At 48.9% G+C, this 17,232-nt stretch overlaps 1 protein-coding gene across 4 annotated transcripts in view; it reads left to right on the top strand.

The window, feature by feature from the left end:
- Window positions 1-1,769, top strand: part of CEP250 (centrosomal protein 250) — a 44,460-nt gene extending 42,691 nt beyond the window's left edge. For all 4 annotated transcript variants that reach the window (XM_026503379.4, XM_044385785.3, XM_026503369.4 and 1 more), the window contains 2 exons: window positions 72-134; window positions 1,227-1,769. In XM_026503379.4, the coding sequence (XP_026359164.2) occupies window positions 72-134; window positions 1,227-1,490 (327 nt within the window). In that variant the 3' untranslated portion in view covers window positions 1,491-1,769. The remainder of the gene's footprint in view (window positions 1-71; window positions 135-1,226) is intronic.
- Window positions 1,770-17,232: the final 15,463 nt, after the last annotated feature.

Genomic DNA, 17,232 nt, shown 5'->3' with positions numbered 1-17,232 from the left:
GCTAAAGATGCCTGTAGAACCCCCAAGGTGGGAAGACCTATTCCAATAGAAATGGCATTTGTCTTCCATAGGATGGAAGGGGAGGACAGAAGGGCTCCTCAGATGCCAAGCACATCGCTGAACTGCAGAAAGAGGTATGTTCTGGAAGAATCGGCTTTCTAAGTCCCCTTTCCCTCCCTTGCAGTCAGGCAACAAGGCGTTAGTGTCTGCTGTGTGCTTCACCCTTTGTGCCCCTCCAGCAGGGAGATGGGAGATAGTTCCTCCTTCAGAGAACTTCAGTCTGTGTGGGAGGCAAGAAGAGCCCAGTCCCAACTCAACCTCCCACCTGCTTAGGGTAGGAGTGGGGAAGAAAGCATGCTCCAGACCCCAGACCGCCAGGTTCCTACTGAGAAAGGAAAAGGAGAAGGAAGAGGGTCTAGGGGCAGACAGAAGATTCCAGGGGGACAGACGAAAGCAGACACAAGCATCCTGGCCTCCTCCGCCGTCACATGCACCCATGCAGGCAGGGCCGTTGCCAGCACACCAGGCAGAGTAGCCTGGCACCAGCACCAGGATCCATACCTCAGAGCTCAGCTCAAGCCGCCACGCCCAAGGAAGCCAGGACAAGTGGCTTCTTGCCTCGTGCGCCAAACCTGAAGGTTCATCCTGTCTCTCAATGCCCGAGAGTAATAAGAACTGTGCAATCTGTATTTCTGAGCCTGTTTCAGAAGCTGATAGTCACTACTGGCAGACCCTGACTCCACAGCTAGACTCGGCTATTAATTGGAGTGAGACAGGGCCGGACTAGGGTGAGGCAAGGGAAGCACACAGGGTGAGAATCTAAGGAGACGCTCGCTGGCAACCTGGAGTTCCTCCTCAAATTTACACCCCAGGAGCCCCTCTGCCCCACCCCAGTCCTGGCCCTGCCCTGAGCTCCTGGGAGTCGCCGCGTCCTCACCTGATCCCTCCATAAAGCAGATGAGTAGTTCTGTCGTTGCTGTTGTTTCTAAGGTCCCTGTTTGAGTCTCCTATGCAGCCAGGGTTGAGAATCACTGGATTTCCCATGACTCCCAAGGGTCCTCGCCCCAAACACCCTAGAGCCTGATCCTGAGATCTGTGCATGGTAATTGATTCGAATGCTGTCTCTCAAGGGCCCCAGGAGCAGAGCAGGAGGACTTGGGGCAGCTTCAAGGCCCTTAATTACTCTCTCTCTTGGTTTTCCTGCCCCCCCCCCCCCCCGCCACCAGGTGGCCCTGCTGCGAGCCCAGCTGGCCTTGGAGCGGAAGCAGAGGCAGGACTACATCGCTCGCTCGGTGCAGACCAGCCGTGAGCTAGCGGGCCTGCACCACAGCCTCTCGCACTCACTGCTGGCCGTGGCCCAGACCCCTGAGGCCACCGTCCTGGAAGCCGAGACCCGCAAGCTGGACGAGTCCCTGACTCAAAGTCTGACATCCCCGGGGCCAATCCTGCTGTGCCCCAGCCCCAGCACTACCCAAGCCATCTCCAGGTAGCAGCCACAGCCAGGGCAGGATCCAGGCCAGCCTGGGACTCCACAGACGGACAGAGGGCTGTCATGGCCCAGGAAGAGGGAAGGAAACCTACAGGGCTGGGGGAAGGCCCCGGCTCACGTGGGAATGAGGCAAGTCACAGCTGCGCGTAGCCCCCAGAGTCACCTAGAGGAGTTCCGTTCTAGCTGGGGGGCGTGTGCTGCCTCTTGTCTCGAATGTGTTATCCCAGCACCTCACCGAATCCTTCTCCTCCCCGCCGATAATAAACCCCGCGTCTCTCCATTTGTTGTCTGCTGCTGTCTCCACTTGTGTTACCGGCGGTGGCAGCACAGCAGGGCTTCTGTGAAGGAAGCATTTGCTGAAGATTCCTGTCAGGTGGCATGAATTTGTTGGCTGCCTGCATTCTGACAGAGAAGGCTTATGGCAGATGCAACAAGTCAAAGCCCCTGTCCGCAGGGAGCTTGAGCCCGGTTGGCAAGAACTCATCGATGAGTCACAGACAGTTCTCTGTGCTCACTAGAAGTGCGTAGAAATTCTGGGGACCGGGGCACCTCGGTGGCTCAGTACATTGAGCGTCTGCCTTTGGCTCGCGTCGTGATCCCAGGGTTCTGGAATCGGGCCCACATTGGGCTCCCTGCTCAGCGGGGAGTCTGCTTCTCTTTCTCCCTCTGCCTGCCGCTCCCTCTGCTTGTGCTCTCTCTCTCTCAATAAATAAGTAAAATAATCTTTAAAAAAAAAAAAAATTCCGGGGACCGAGGCAGGAAGGCATGAGCTGGCCCTTGAAGGATGGAGGAATCGGGCGGGATTGCTGAGCCTGCTGGTGAGATCCGTCGGCCTGTGGCAGAGCGGGCTATACCAGGGCTGAGGTCGGATGGGGAGTGAGGGAGATTATAGAGGGCCTTAGAATCTGGATTTGAGCTCATGGATAATAAGGAGAACCATCATATGTTCTTGACTTAAAACAAGTTCTGGGGCTTCAGAAACACTGAGTTGACCTTTGGCTGGTCAGTCTCTGGAGTTCAGACACTGCATCTGGCCTCATTTCCCTTCTGCTCTGGGTGAATGCCCTTGGCGTCCCTTCCTGGGCCTACCAGCTGGGACCAACTCTGGTTCCCCATAGTCCAACCACGTGTCAAGCCAGTAAAGAGGATGGACGATGGCAGAATTCGTCACTTACGGACTGACCCTGGTGGAGGCACCCTGGACTGAATCCCGTTCACTGGCTCAAGACATTGTTGGCAACTTCTTTGAAGCCTAAAAGAACAGTGTTCTTTAAAGAAGCTGGGCTTGGCCGTCCTCTGGCCCTTCCACTGTAATCTGGAATTCCTTTTCTAAGCCTGAGAGTGGAGCTAAGGCCTAGTTAAGAATGTGGGGGTTTGAGAGCAGCACCCCACTCCCCCAAACCTGCTAACTCAGGGCTCAGGCCCCTTGTATTCCATCGCATCACACAGAGCGGATTGGGGGCTGTTTGCCACTGCTGAAGCTTTGTTCCAAAAACTCGTGGTGTGGGACTCTGCAACAGATGCTTAGTAAAAAGTCACAGTTTAGAACCCCCTCCCCTAGAACTGGATCTGGGGCCCCAGAGATGCGGGACCGTAGACGCCGCCTCTAGTCAGGTTTCCTGTGACTCAGAATCCTCACCTGGCCTTTTCTGTGCCAGGAGTTCTCAAGGACAAACAGGAGTTCTCTTGGTTCCTTACTTTTTGGTCCTTCGTCTCCAGTTCTCTAGCTTAGAGAAGAGTGTGGTCCTTCCAGACAGGTCCCAACCTTGCCTAAGGGCATCAGGCCAGAGCTTCCTTTCCTTCTCCTCGTCACATTACACAGAGCGAATTGGTGGTTGGGAAATGTCCCTGACCAGCTAGGTCTCGTGGGTATACTTGAGGACGATGAAGTTGGTCACCAGAACCCTGACGGGAAAGGTCAGAGCTGAGCGCAGAGGTCTTTCACAAAACTTTTCTCCTCCCTCCAACCTCCTCCTTGTGTGTTTTGCTGGAGGCTGGTACAGGCCAGAAAGTCCTGAGAGTCAAAGGGGACAAGAGCTGAGCCAGAGTCTGGGCCTCGTCTTGTTCCTAGGGAGTGCTTGGGTCCGGTGGGTGTGGCACCCCATTCTCTCAACGAGTCTGCATCTTTTGAGTGTTAGAGCAAGGATCACCAGAGCACAACCTAATTCCCTTGACTCATCTGCTTCCCTACTTGGGACTAGCAGCAGCCTGAAGGCAGAAAAACTGCCTAGCATGAGGTAGAGAAGGAAAAACTGGTTGTGTGTTAGCGAGGGGGGCGGGGAGCGTACAATCACAGGCGGCCAAGTGACGGCAAGATCAACATTTACACCAAAAAGCCGAGGGCTGTCCGCTCCCAGCCTGGGGCCTCCACCAGTCACACCATCTGATAGAAGATGCCCTTGTCCAGCTTGGCCCAAGACCGCTGCAGGCCACACTACGTCTGGAGGCTTCGGCAGCACCAGCAGGCCGTGGGTATTCCTGCCAGCTCGCGGGCGTTCTCCGGTGCTTTACATGCAAGTAGGTTCTATTTGTTGCCCTTGTCCCCTGAACCTAAAAATGGGGCCTGGTTCATTCTGCAGAGATAGGAACAGAAGTCAGGAGGGCACTGGGGCTCACAGGCCAGCACTGCTCACCACCCTCACCCCCCTGCCCCCACTGGAACACAGCATGGTGCTCATCAGTGGTGTCCCACAGCACGAAGAATGCAGATTCCCCGGGTCCCGCGCTGTTTAGCCCACGACTGGCGTGGGCGGGTCTCAGGGTTTTGCTGTGGCCCAGGGATCAGCTGAACTTGTTCCTCCTTGGCCTGCTGGCACTGGGTTGGGTGTCCCAGCATCAGAGCCTACAGAAAAGAGCACAGACCACTTACCACTTGACCCCCATGTTCTCACACAGAGGAGGCTGGACCCCATCGGAGTAGAGAAAGGAGTCGAGATGGTGGTCTCCAACTTCATGAGGCGCTTCAGGGCCCATCTGGAAGCGCTGGTCACACCAGGCAGACAGCCTGCCGGTGAAAGCAGGCTCTGCAGGTGTGGCGCCGTGGTGAGCCACCTCAGAGCCTCTGCAGCTCTCGGGCAGCAACAGAACTTCCAGAAGCACCTGTGGAGGTAGGGGCTACTCTACCCACAAAAGCGTCACGGCAACTCCCAGGCTAAGACTTGGCATGCGGGCCTCTTCTCAGCCCATGGGACATGTCCCTTCTCAGCCAGCTGGTTGTTTAATTGGTCTTCGGACAGATGACACCTTCATGTGTTGCGTCCCCCACCCCCCACCCCCCAATACCTCACCTCCTACCCCCTGACCCACTGACCACCTGTTCACCCCCGGACCCAGGGAAGGGGGCAGCTGAGCTCTGTGCAAATGCCCTGAAGAGCAGGGCCAGTGGAGGCAGGGGGCAGGAGGAAGCGGGGGCTGTCAGTGTGCCGGGAGCAGCGCCATCCCCTGTGGGATCCTTCGGCACAGGGGGAAGGAGCGCAAGCTCAGCTCTGCTCACCACACTTAGAAAGTAGGCAAGGGAGCATGAAGAACATGGGGTCTCACTTGGGGTCTTGGAACTTCCTCCGTCTGTCCTGCTGGGACCCAGGCGTGCCTAGACCCCGATGGAGGTGAGGCTGAGAAGGGAGGCTCCTCCCTCGGACAAGGTAGGCTGTGCTCCCGGGTCCTATGGTCTCACCCAGTTCGTTTATATCGGTAGCCTGTCACGGTGTGGACATCATGACCTTCCTTTAGTCCTTTGTTAACCAACGGTACCAGCTCTTCATATGCCTTCATGAGGCCCGAAGCCTGACACAGGTGGGAGGGCTTGCAGGTAAAAAGGCGCATGGGTCGGGGTCGGAGGAGAGTGCGTTTTCTCGCTAACGCTGTCATCGGGTCCCTCAGGCACATGGCCTTGTGGGCGGAGGTGGAAAGGGACGTGAGAATGTGTTTTCAAATGCGGTTCTTCCTTAATGACTGCTAGTTGTTGAGGTGAGGGAATCAGGCACTTGTATCCAGTGCCTGGTAATCCATACGTCACTCTTGTACCTCCCACCCTGGTTTCCTGTCACAGTCTCTCCTGGAGCCGGACCTGGCGGCTCCAAGAGCAGCCTCACATGCCTCCAGCCTCGCCTGCTGCTGTTGCATTGTGGCGAACAGGTCGTGCAGGAGGACCCCGGTGGGTCGCCTGGGCTGTGGGTCCCAAGAACAATGACAGGCCTTTGGAGCTCTCCCAGCTAGCCCGCTCAAGTCAGACCTTCCTGGCCAGAGCAGAAGCATCAGCCCCACGTGAACATCAAGGCAGCCCACAAGCCTAAAATCTTCCATGAAGGCTTCGTTAGTGTCCCACGCACAGGGCCAAGTGGTGGGCTGAGTCAGACACCAAACACTGGGAAAAGTAGGGAGCTGTGGTCACCGTCTTCACCAGCACCCCACTGCGCTGGCGGCCTCCTTCACGGCTACCTGCTAAGCTGTACAGGGTGCTCCGCCGGAGGCTGGGAGGAGGAGGGGAGAGGCAACATTGGCTGTATCCTGTGGCCTCCCTGGGGGAGGAAGGGTTGATGCCCCGTGGGGTTCTTCATGCCAGCCCGGTATCAGGGACCCCACCACACAAGTCACATCGTGAGTTCTTGCATGGAGGCCTTGTGGATAACCGCCTTCCCCTTGGCATTCAGCCCAGGGCCCAGCAGCCAAGGGAGGGCTTGGAGATCAAGTGTAATGGGGACGGAAATAAACCAGGCAAGACTGTGAGCCGAGGCTGGTGTGGAGCAGCTCTGTGGGTCGGGGGCTCTCTATCGCCGGGTCAGGGTTGCTGGGCAGGAGGCAGAGAGGGGGGAGGAAGAGCCTCCTGGACCCTCTTGAGGAAACAGTCTACAGGCACACTTCATGATGTGGCTAAAAGGTCATTTCTGTCCAACCAAACTTTTTTTCCCCCCCGCAGATTGTTTCATTTATTTAAAATGAAACCAGTGCATGCACCTGGTGACAAAATTAAGTGGAAAAGAAGGTAGCAGTTTCCCATCCAGTTCTTTCCCAACCTTTCTCCAGGGGCAACCAATTCTTGAAGACACATGTTTGCAGTGGGTAAATTTATTCCCCTAAATGTTTATATGATGTCATGATGGGTCCAGTCCCTGGAATAACAGGACGATGGGCAGCTGCTCTGCTCACACCTTTGGGGAGTTTTGCACTCCGGCTCTAAGCTAGACACCCAGTATGCCGCCGTGCCCCGGGGGAGGTGGGCACAGGTGTGCCTGGTGTGTGGGGGTGCATGCATTTCATCAGTGTGTGTGCTTGTGGGGCAGACGGAGGTAGAATGTAGTGGAGATCTGTTGTACACACACAGCAACCACACGCCCTCACTAACCGAGGCTGTTTGGTTACCTTGCACCACTGTTTCTACAAAAAAAAAAAAAAAAGCGGGATAAATGCTTCCCCCTCCCCAGCCAATGGAGTAGTCTCCTCCAACGAATTGTTTTTATTTCTGAGTCTCATTATGGACTCAGGATTTTTTTATATATTCCCTGTGATTCCATCACGACAAGTTCTATTTTTGAGGTTCAGACCTTCCCAACTTTGAGGTCTAGGTTTTCCTTGTAGTTTTCCTGTCCAGACGTGGAATCTTTTCATGGGGAAGGAAGTGTTTAGAAAGTAAAATCTGAGTTCCGGGATTGATCATTGCTACTGGTATGTTCGGCCTTTTAGACCATTCAGATGACAGAGCAGAAAAAGTATTTGGAAAATCGTGAGTTCACGGCGGTGTCGGTTGCACAACAGTGTGTGCTTAATGCCCCTGAACGGCACGCTCTAAAATGGGCAAAATGGTACGTGTTATGTATATTTTGCCACAATAAAAAAATGACTTAAAAATTGAATTTATAATGATATTTCCAGTTTGAATTTAATGTCACAGGGTTTTTACTCTACCTGTCTGGCTTTATATTTGATTCCTAATAATATTAATATAATTACTTATTTACTTTATTCCATGATAGTCATCATAGAGTTTCAAAAATAATACCAATATTACAATAAACCTACTGAGTGACGTTTAAAATTTCTTTGTAGTTCTTTTTGTCCACAGACTATATCCTGCAAAGGTTACAGAGTGTTGTGAGTCCCAAAGGAACTTGAAATAATTCTTTTCTCTGGTGCTTATGTTATCAATTTGATTTATGGTTAGATCTGTTTGATTTGTTCTCAACTTTAGGGTTTGCTTGTTTCCTCTTTTCATTTGATTATATGTACTGGTGAGATAGATAGATAGATAAATATAGATATATACATATATACATATACATACACATATATACATATACATACATATATATACATATACATACATATATACATATATACATATACATATACATACATATACATACATATATACATATACATACACATATACATACATATACATACACATATATACATATACATACACATACATACATATACATACATATATATACACATACACACATATATATACATATACATACATATACACATATATACATATACATACATATATACATATACATACATATACATATACATATACATGCATATACATACATATACATACATATATACATAGACACATATATACACATATACATATATACATACATGTATACACATATACATACATGTATATACATATACATACATATACATACATGTATATACATATATGCATACATATATATACATATACATACATACATATATGGTATGGTGATACATGTGCTGTTAAGAATCTGGACTAGTAGCCCTTTAATACCACCAGGAATCCAATGAGAGAAATAAGCTATAGTTTTATTTAGCAGCAGAGTGACCTATACTGACACTCCGTAGTCCCCTTGACTACCTGTCGGCCTCCTGGGGCCCCCAGGGGGCTGAGCAGGATGGAAAAGATGTCAGCTGTGGGTAACAACCTTCCCCTCACGCTGCAGGCTGAGGACGGCTTTCTGCTCTTCTGTAAAACTGTGCATGTTACTCTCGAACCAGTAGTCATCATCCCAGTAATGGGACCACCTCATGAGCTGGTCTGTCCCAAAACCAAATAAGGACACCTGGGAAATAGGGTAAGACAGGAGAGAGCCACAGGGTCGCAGGCTGGATCCTGTCCTGCCCCCACGTCTGCCAGTCACCCTTCAGCACCCATCTAACAGCTAGTGTGATAGGCTTCCTCTTAGAGCCGGGAGAACAGAGCTCACCTTCCCCAGGGACGACACGCTCTGAACACACAGAGTGACCCTCCGAGCCCAGAAAAGAGTGTCAACTAGCTACTCCTCCTCATATTGGAGGAAGAGAGAGGACTCCCCAGGGAGACACGAGAAGGGCATTCCAGGCACAGGCGGCAGTGTGTGAGAAGGCAGGAGGCAGCCAGTGTTTGGGGAACACCAAGAAGCCTCATGTGTGAGCCTGGGAGAGAGGAGGGCATGGGAGGGGGTCAGATGATGCAGGGTCTTGAAAGAACTTTTTAGACTCTCTGCTTGTGTGAGAAATAGACTGGAATCTTTCCTAACCTGGTCACAGGTGTGCAAGGCGCAGAACAGAGCCATGAGCCCCAGGAATGCATACTGACCGCCATCATCCAGCCAGTTGCCCTGGTTACACCTGAGGAAGGTGGGGCCGATCACCCGGAGGCGGGGAAGAAGGGAGAGGGGGCCGACCTGGGCCCCTTCCCACAGCACCTCACAGCAGCCCACAGCCCCGTCTTACTCCCTCCCATCCACTTACCTGGTCTTTGCTGCCTTCCCTTCCACTAGGGAACTGGACCACCTTCCAGAATCTAAGAGAATTGGGAGGTGGGGGAGTTTCAGCAGTCTGAGGCCTGGGGAAGTCCTGCAGTGCCTCTAATAAGCCAGCAGAGAGTCTCTCTGGAGCCCCTCTGTCCTCTCCTGCAGTGACCTCCCCTCACGCCCATGCTAAGAACATCTGGGTTCCCAGACCATCACCTCCTCACTCAGAGCATCTGAAGGCCACACCAGACCAGAAAGCTTCAGCACCAGCAGCACCAGCTGTCTCCAGGAGCCCCAGTTGCTGGCATTCCCGGGATAGACAAAGCGTCCTGTGGTTTGGTTCGCCGCTGTCTCAAAGCCTTGGGCATGGCCCTGGTTCATTCTGGGAAGGAGAGCAGGAACTGCCAGCCCTCTGAGGGCAGCCCTGACCTTCCCACACCCTGCCCTCTCCCAGTACCCACCCAAAGGCTGCGGTGCACTGGTTGATGTTGTGGCTGAGGCCAGACCCCCACAGGGTCTTGGAGTTCCCCACCAAAGCACAAGTCCCACAGTAGAGATGGAAATGGCTCACTGAGGGCCTGGGAATCACCTTGAACAGCTTTTCCCACATTTTGCCAAGCCCAGTTGTTGAGTTCATGCCCTGAAAACAGCAGAAGGGAGATCAGGGTCTGGGAACTGGGTGTCACCTGATAGTGGGCGAGGCCCCCATGCTGGCGGTCAGGGGTCGAGGCCAGGAAGATGAGAGATGCGCTAAGCCAGGGCCGAGGGCAGGGGCTTGGGTGGGAAAGTGGGACATGGGCTAGGCCTTGGAAGGACAAGGGGAGGGACTGGGCTTGGGGTTGACCACTGACCAACCACCAGAGCACAGTATCAGGGGTCGTGGACTCTGTCACCCCCTTCAAGTACTCCATGGTCTTCCCGTAGCGTGCAGCAAACCTGTTCCAGTCCCCAACCCTGTGGTGCCAGAGGGAGGAGTTTAGCGTCTCAGATGGGCAGCCATTTTTCCTGAATTTGAGCCAAGGGCGATTGCCATGCCGTGGTACCAAGACCATCAGTTTCTCCTGGGGGGCCGATTCAGGTCTGGTTTCCAGGCAGGGGGCCATCAGCCACAAGAGGAGCACCCAGAAGACCCACAGGACAAAAATCTGCCACAAGTGCTTCATGTTCAGCCCGGATGATGGGTCCCGTGGCAGGCAGCACACTGACTTCTCTACCTGGGACTGGGAAGGAGGACGAACTGAGGCCCCAGCATCTCTCTGTCCCATCGGCCCCATGGCTCCCCGACCCTCCACACCGCACCTCCTCCCAGCCCCTCATCTCCTGCCTCCCTACCTATTTGCTCACCTCCAAAGAGGACTGTGGCTGGCCCTGGGATGGAAGGTGCAAGGGCAGAGAGATAACATATGGTGGGTCCCGTATCCTCCCCGCAGGAGGAAGGCCTAGCTCTCAGGGTGGTCCTCCGCGCCGCCAGTTATACCATAGATCTCATCACAAAGTACACATTGTGACCTCCCTCCTGTAGCCTGCCTGGGCGCAGCCACCACCCTGTCCAGCTGCGATACACCAGCGGTCTACACTGAATGTAAGACCCACGAGGACAGGCACGAACCTGTCTTTTTTATGTGCATCCCTGAGACTTAGGATCATTTAATAAGTGTGTATGGGATACACGAGCAGAGTTGAGAGGGAACTTAAATACCAGCTAGTGTCAGTGTGATGCCCCCTCTCCAATTGTGTGACTTCGGCTCAGACCTCTCTTCTTCTATTCTCCAGACCTCATACCCAACAACCCAGTGGACTTCCCCTTAGATGTCTCAGAGACCCCTCCTGCTGAACAAGCCTGAGGCTGGACTCCTGATTTTCCCTTTAAACCCATCCCTTCCCAGGACTCCTCCATCTAGATAAATGTCCCCCCAGTCACCGAGTTGCTAAAGCCAGAAACCCACATGCTCTCCTGAATTCTCGTTCTCCCAGATTTCCAAAACCATTTTCCATCTGGTTGTTTCTGTCTCTACCCTCGTTACCGCCGTCTTCACCTGCACTGCCACAGCCTTGATTCATTGAATGACAGGGCTCCTGGGTGGCTCAGTTGGTTGACTCTTGATTTCAACTTAGCTCATGATCTCAGGGTCTTGTGATCAAGCCTCATGCTGGCCTCACGCCCAGCTTAAGATTCTCTCCCTCTCCTTCCGCCCCTCCCTCCCTTTTCTGAAAAAAAAGAAAAAAGAAAAAGACAAATTTTGAGTTGTTTTTCAGGTTTTAGAAAAGAAAGGTTCAGGAACCTTTTTTTTTTTTTAATCAAAATATTTTCTTCCACGGGATGAGACAATGAAACAGTTCAATCTCAACACTGGGTATTTTATGGCTTTTAAAACAATTCGCCATAAAAATTTGAGTAAGGTCTATAGTTTAATTAATTGTATTGTACTATTGCCAATTTCCTGGTTTGGACAATGTACTGTTGGTACTAAGATGCTACCGTTAAGGGAAACTGGGTGACAGGTACATAGGACCTCTCCTAATTTTGCAATTTCTTATGTGCCTATAGTTATGTAAAAATAAAAAGTTGTGGGTGTTTTTTTTTAATTTATTTACTTTTTTTAGAGAAACAGAGACAGAGAGCGGGGGAGGGGCGGAGGGAGAGGGGGAGAGAGTCCTAAGCAGATTCCTCACTCAGGAGCCCGACTCGGGCTGGATCTCACAACCCTGAGAGCATGACCTGAGTCAAAACCAAGAGTCAGACACTCAACAGACTGTGCCACCCTGGCAGCCCTCAAAATAAAAGGTTTTTTAAAAATCCTCTGGGAAAAGGTGCATAGTAAGCTTTATTGCAGTTTCCTTTATAACCAGTGATACCATATTTTTTATTCTGCTAAAACACTCCAAAAAATTACCTCTGCAACCCTTTGAAAGTGTACAATTCGGTGACACATAGCACGTTCCCGGTGCGGCGCGGCCACCACCTCCAACTAGTTCCAGAACATATTCGTCCCCACAAAAGGCAGCTCCAATCCCATGAAGCAGTCAACCCCATTTTCCTCTTCTCCAGTCCCTGGCAAGGCAAGACTTTGTAAGAGTTACAACATCTTGAAATATTAGCTTTGCTTCTCTTTTTAACAACTTTGTCGAGGCACAATTTACATGTCATAAAATTCACACATTTTAAGTTCAATGATTTTCTAGTAAATTTGTACAGTTGTGCAAGCATCACCACACCCCGGTTTAGAACGTTTCCATCACAGACCCCTCATTCACATTTACTGGCAAGCCCACTCCTTGTTCCAAGCAACCTCTCACCCACTTTTTCTATAGATTTCCCTTGTTTGATCACCTCATGTACATGGAATCATACAGTGTGTAGTTCCTATTTCTGACTTCTTTTTCTAACATAATGTTTTTGGGGTTTTATTGAAGCAAGTGCCAGTAGTTTGTTCCTGTTTTGGTTTTGTTTTGGGTGAGTAGACTCCACTGTGTGGATATGCCACATTTTACTTGTTCAGCTCACACTTAAGCATCTTGAGCCAACAACGCTTCTACCCTACGCCAGTGGAGCTCTCTGTGGTTTGGGGAACACGCTGAAAATTCAGGCAATTCACAAGTTTACCGTCCTTTTCCTTTCTGCCTGCTTGGGGCCTCACATTCAGCCAGGGATGACCAGATATCTGGGACCCTTTCCGATCTCCACTGAGCACGTGTACGGGCTTGTGCAAGATTGCAGCCTTCCGGACCTACCAGGGATGTGCGAAAGCTTATCAAGGCCCCCTATGGCTATCACGTTCCCAGATCTGTTCAACGTCTGGCCGGCTTGCCACTCTGTTGCTTGTCCCACTAGTATCATAACTTCAGGCTAGCAGTAATGTTGGCTTTCCTTGGTTGTTTGCCACTAGACTGCTATTGTTTTTAACAATGTCCGTGGGCATTTTCCAAGCTCTGCTCCAAATCAAATCAGCCCCCTCTAAGGACAAAGCTCCTGGTCCTCACCAACTTCCCCATCCAAGCAGGACTGCACCACGGAGCTGAGTGGGGAAAATGGGAGAAGCCACTGGGTAAAATGACATGAAATATTGTTCTTACCGAGGTTTGGTAGTTTTTCTTGAATTAATGCTTCTCAATGTGATATATGCCTTTTGGTCAATTTCTAGAGTCCTGAAGTGACTGTTTATGACAATTTTATCATTGCTTCTTAAGGAGAGGATTTGCTGAGCTCTTCAATTAGTCTTGAGGTCAATAGACTCTTGAATCATTGTTAATTTTTCTCTTCTATTATTATAAGATATGTCAAGGATACTAGATTGAATAATAAAATTAGTAACACTAGAGTGAATAATGTAATGACATTCATGAAGCCATTATCCATTTTTTTTCCCCAGATCTTAACACTTCCTCTGTTCTTGGCATTCTGGCGTCTAGATGTGGATATATGTTTATTTATTCTATTTGAATAGATGCAGGCTTGCCAAATATGAGAACTCATGCCTATCATGAATTCTGGCTAATTCTGAGCCATACCTTTCAAATACTGCCTCTCCCTCCTTCTTACTACTTTCTCCTACTGGAACTCCTATTAGTCAGATGTTGGATTTCTTCATTCTGAATCTCTCTTTTATAGCTATGATTTTCTCTATACTATATTCAGCTCTTTCGGTTTAATATTCCTCTCTTTGACTGTCTAGTTGGCTGTTCAACCCTCCCCCTGATTTTTAATTTAAATTACTGTATTTTTCATTTCTAAAAATTCTTTTTAATTTTAATTTCTTTTCTTTTTTTTTTTTTTTAAGAGACGTGGGAGAGGGGCAGAGGGAGAGATTCTGAAGCAGGCTCCATGACCAGGACAGAGCCTGATGTGGGGCTCGATCTCACAACCCTGAGATCATGACCTGAGCTGAAATCAAGAGTCGGACGCTTAACCAACTGAGCCACGCAGGTGCCGCAGATTTTTATTTATTTTCCAGTCTTCCTGGTATGATACCATTTTTACATCTTGATAGTTTCTTAAATGCTGTTAATCATACTAAACATAGTTTTTATCTGAAAGATCCATTATCTCAAGTTCACGGGAATCTAATCATGCTGATGATGGTGCCTCCTGACTCTTGCTCATGAGGGACTGTGTCCGTATATATTTTGGGAGATTAGGTCAGGTGCTATGTGGCTTAGGTAAGGTGTGTTCCCACAGAGGCTTTTCATGCATGCTTCTGCCAGGCACCCTCAACTATAAGTTAATTTCTCCACTTTGAGAGCTTCCAGACTAAGCAGAGAATATAAATCCAAACCCCAAACTTTTATGAGGACAGGCCTGTGATTACAATGTCCCAGCAATGCTTTGTTTTTTATGTTTTTGTCTTCCTATCAAGGACACAAGTTGAGACAATCTCGAGCATTTTCTTTCTCTTCCTGTACAAGTGGATCCTTTTTTGTTTTGTTTTGTTTTGGTTCTGGCCTCCCCTTTTTCTACGGGCCTAGCTCTATTAAGAAGCCATCTTTTTGTTGAGACCTGGAGGTATCACCTCCTTTCCCTATATAGGCATTAATAGCCAATACCCAAAAAAAAAAAGACATTACCCATTTTTGACAATGATTATAAAGCAAGCTACAAGAGAGTCATGGGAAGTTTAGGCCACACTGACTAAAAAATATTTTATGAAACCATTCTCTTCCCATCTATGTGATTCCAATAAAAAAAATTCAGTTCCTTCCAAAGTCTTCCTAAATTAACGTAGCATCTTACCACATTAGAGCTACCAACACATTACTCTCCAATGTATAAGATCTTTTATATGAAAGTGCTTTGTGAGCTGTAAATGTCTATGTTACTATGAATTATTATATGCTAAAAATGAAAGAAGAAAAGGAAGAAAGAAGAAAACCCAAGCTTGTAGATTACTGACACTCCAGGTCCCTTAGCCACCTCCCCCTCCCGCCCCATTCCCAGAGTCACGAAGTCAGCTCACAAATTTACTGCTTTTTTCGACTCTTTCACTTCTAGCCTCTGCGAATTTCTCTTATTTTTTCATGAGTCAGTTGTATGTTCCAAAGGATAATTGTTATTTAGCATTTCAAGATGTTTTTCAGCAAGAAGGTTTCCAGGATTAAGTCTACATATTATTGGAACCAGAATCTTTATAATTAGCTTGCTCACTGGTCATTGTTTTATGATTTGTGTAATTATTTTTTAAAGATTTTATTTATTTATTTGAGAGAGAGAAAGAGACTTAGTTTTTCTGGGGTGTGCCTGAGAATTTGCATTTCTAACAAGTTCTCAGGTGATGACAATGCTGTTGGTCCAGGGGACCACACTTTAAGAACCACTGTCTTGGCTTAACAGATCTAGCCAGAAGAAAAAAAGGATTCCTTTATTAAAATGGAAGCTCATATTCTATGTTTGCTGTCTAAAGAGAAGCTTATGTTTTCACTCCACTAACTGGTATATCTACTTCTGTTCTATCCGTCCCGCATCCATTCTTCACCTAGCAACAGGCATGATCTTAAATTAATTTTCTGCTTAAATCCTTAAAATGGCATCCCATTGCATGCAGAATAAAATCCAAAATCCTCACTCATCTCACATTTTCCAGCCATCGTGGCTTTTCCTTGTTCCTAGAACTTTCCAAGTTCTATCTTGCCCCAGGACCTTTGCACTTGTAATTCCTCTTCTTAGAACACATTACTCCCTCCCACTCAGTACTTCACCTCTCTGGTTCCTTCCTTTTCTTCAAGTCTCATTTTAAATGTCACTTATCTTGGGGTCCATTCCCTGACCCCAGTATTATTAAAGTCTGTAAGAAGCTTTCCTAATTGGACTCTGAGACCCACCGACACAGCTGTGTTATGATTCTCCCTTCTCTGGGGAAGCAGAGGGATTTCTGCGCTGTGACTATTGTTTTCAATCCAGATATACCGAGGTCTCGGTATTTCTCCCAAGAGAAAAATGGTCCACCTGCACTGGGGAAGGAGAACATGTAACATCTGCAAATGCATTTATTTCTTTAACAGTTGGGAAAAGTTCATTTAACAGTGCAAAAATAAGGTGAAAGAAGACTGTGACAGGGCAGAAGGAACCAACGAAAGGGACTGAAACCTTTCTCTTCTCTGGCTGGGCTTGTAGGCTGTAGCTACAGGGGACCAGCGAGCCCCTCTGCTGGCAGCCCCATGTGCAGAGTGAACCAGCTCTGTGCAGACCCCACCTGCTTCAAAGGTTGAAGGCTCCCACCTTGATGGAGAAGGTTGAAGCATTAGTATAAAGCCTGACATAATGAAGAGTGAAGTCTCTAACTAGTCAGCATCTTGGTCTCCTGTCATGGCCACCGAAAAGAATTCTGGACAGGGAAGGACCATTGAATTCTGGAATTCCTAAAACAGAAAGTCCCCCACCCTGTTGTCACTGTTACAGTTCCCTGATTATTTGCTTCACAGTACAAGACACATTCTGCTTTTTAGTTTTTTCTTTTCTTTTCTTTTTTTTTTAAGTAAGCTTCATGCCCAGTGTGGAGCCCAATGCAGGGCTTGAACTCACGACCCTGAGACCAAGATCTGAGCTGAGATCAAGAGTCAGTCAGGGGGCGCCTGGGTGGCACAGCGGTTAGGCGTCTGCCTTCGGCTCAGGGCGTGATCCCGGCGTTGTGGGATCGAGCCCCACATCGGGCTCTTCCGCTGTGAGCCTGCTTCTTCCTCTCCCACTCCCCCTGCTTGTGTTCCCTCTCTAGCTGGCTGTCTCTATCTCTGTCGAATGAATAAATAAATCTTTAAAAAAAAAAAAAAAAGAGTCAGTCAGATGCGTAACTGACTGAGCCACCCAGGCACCCGTGCTTTTTAATTATGTATTTATTTTTTCCCAATTCTGTATATGGTAAAATACACAGAACATAAAATTTACCATCTTAACAATTTTTAAGTGGAATGTATATACATTTCTTGTTTACCTTTTTCTCTTTCTACCCCATACTGAAAGCTCCTTGAGGGTAGACATGAGCCCAGTCTGTTTTATTCACCATGGTATTCCCATAACCCAGAGGAGAC

Source organism: Ursus arctos, unplaced genomic scaffold, assembly GCF_023065955.2.
Source record: "Ursus arctos isolate Adak ecotype North America unplaced genomic scaffold, UrsArc2.0 scaffold_16, whole genome shotgun sequence".
Lineage (NCBI taxonomy): Eukaryota > Metazoa > Chordata > Mammalia > Carnivora > Ursidae > Ursus > Ursus arctos.
This window is presented reverse-complemented; position numbering and strand designations above follow the sequence as displayed.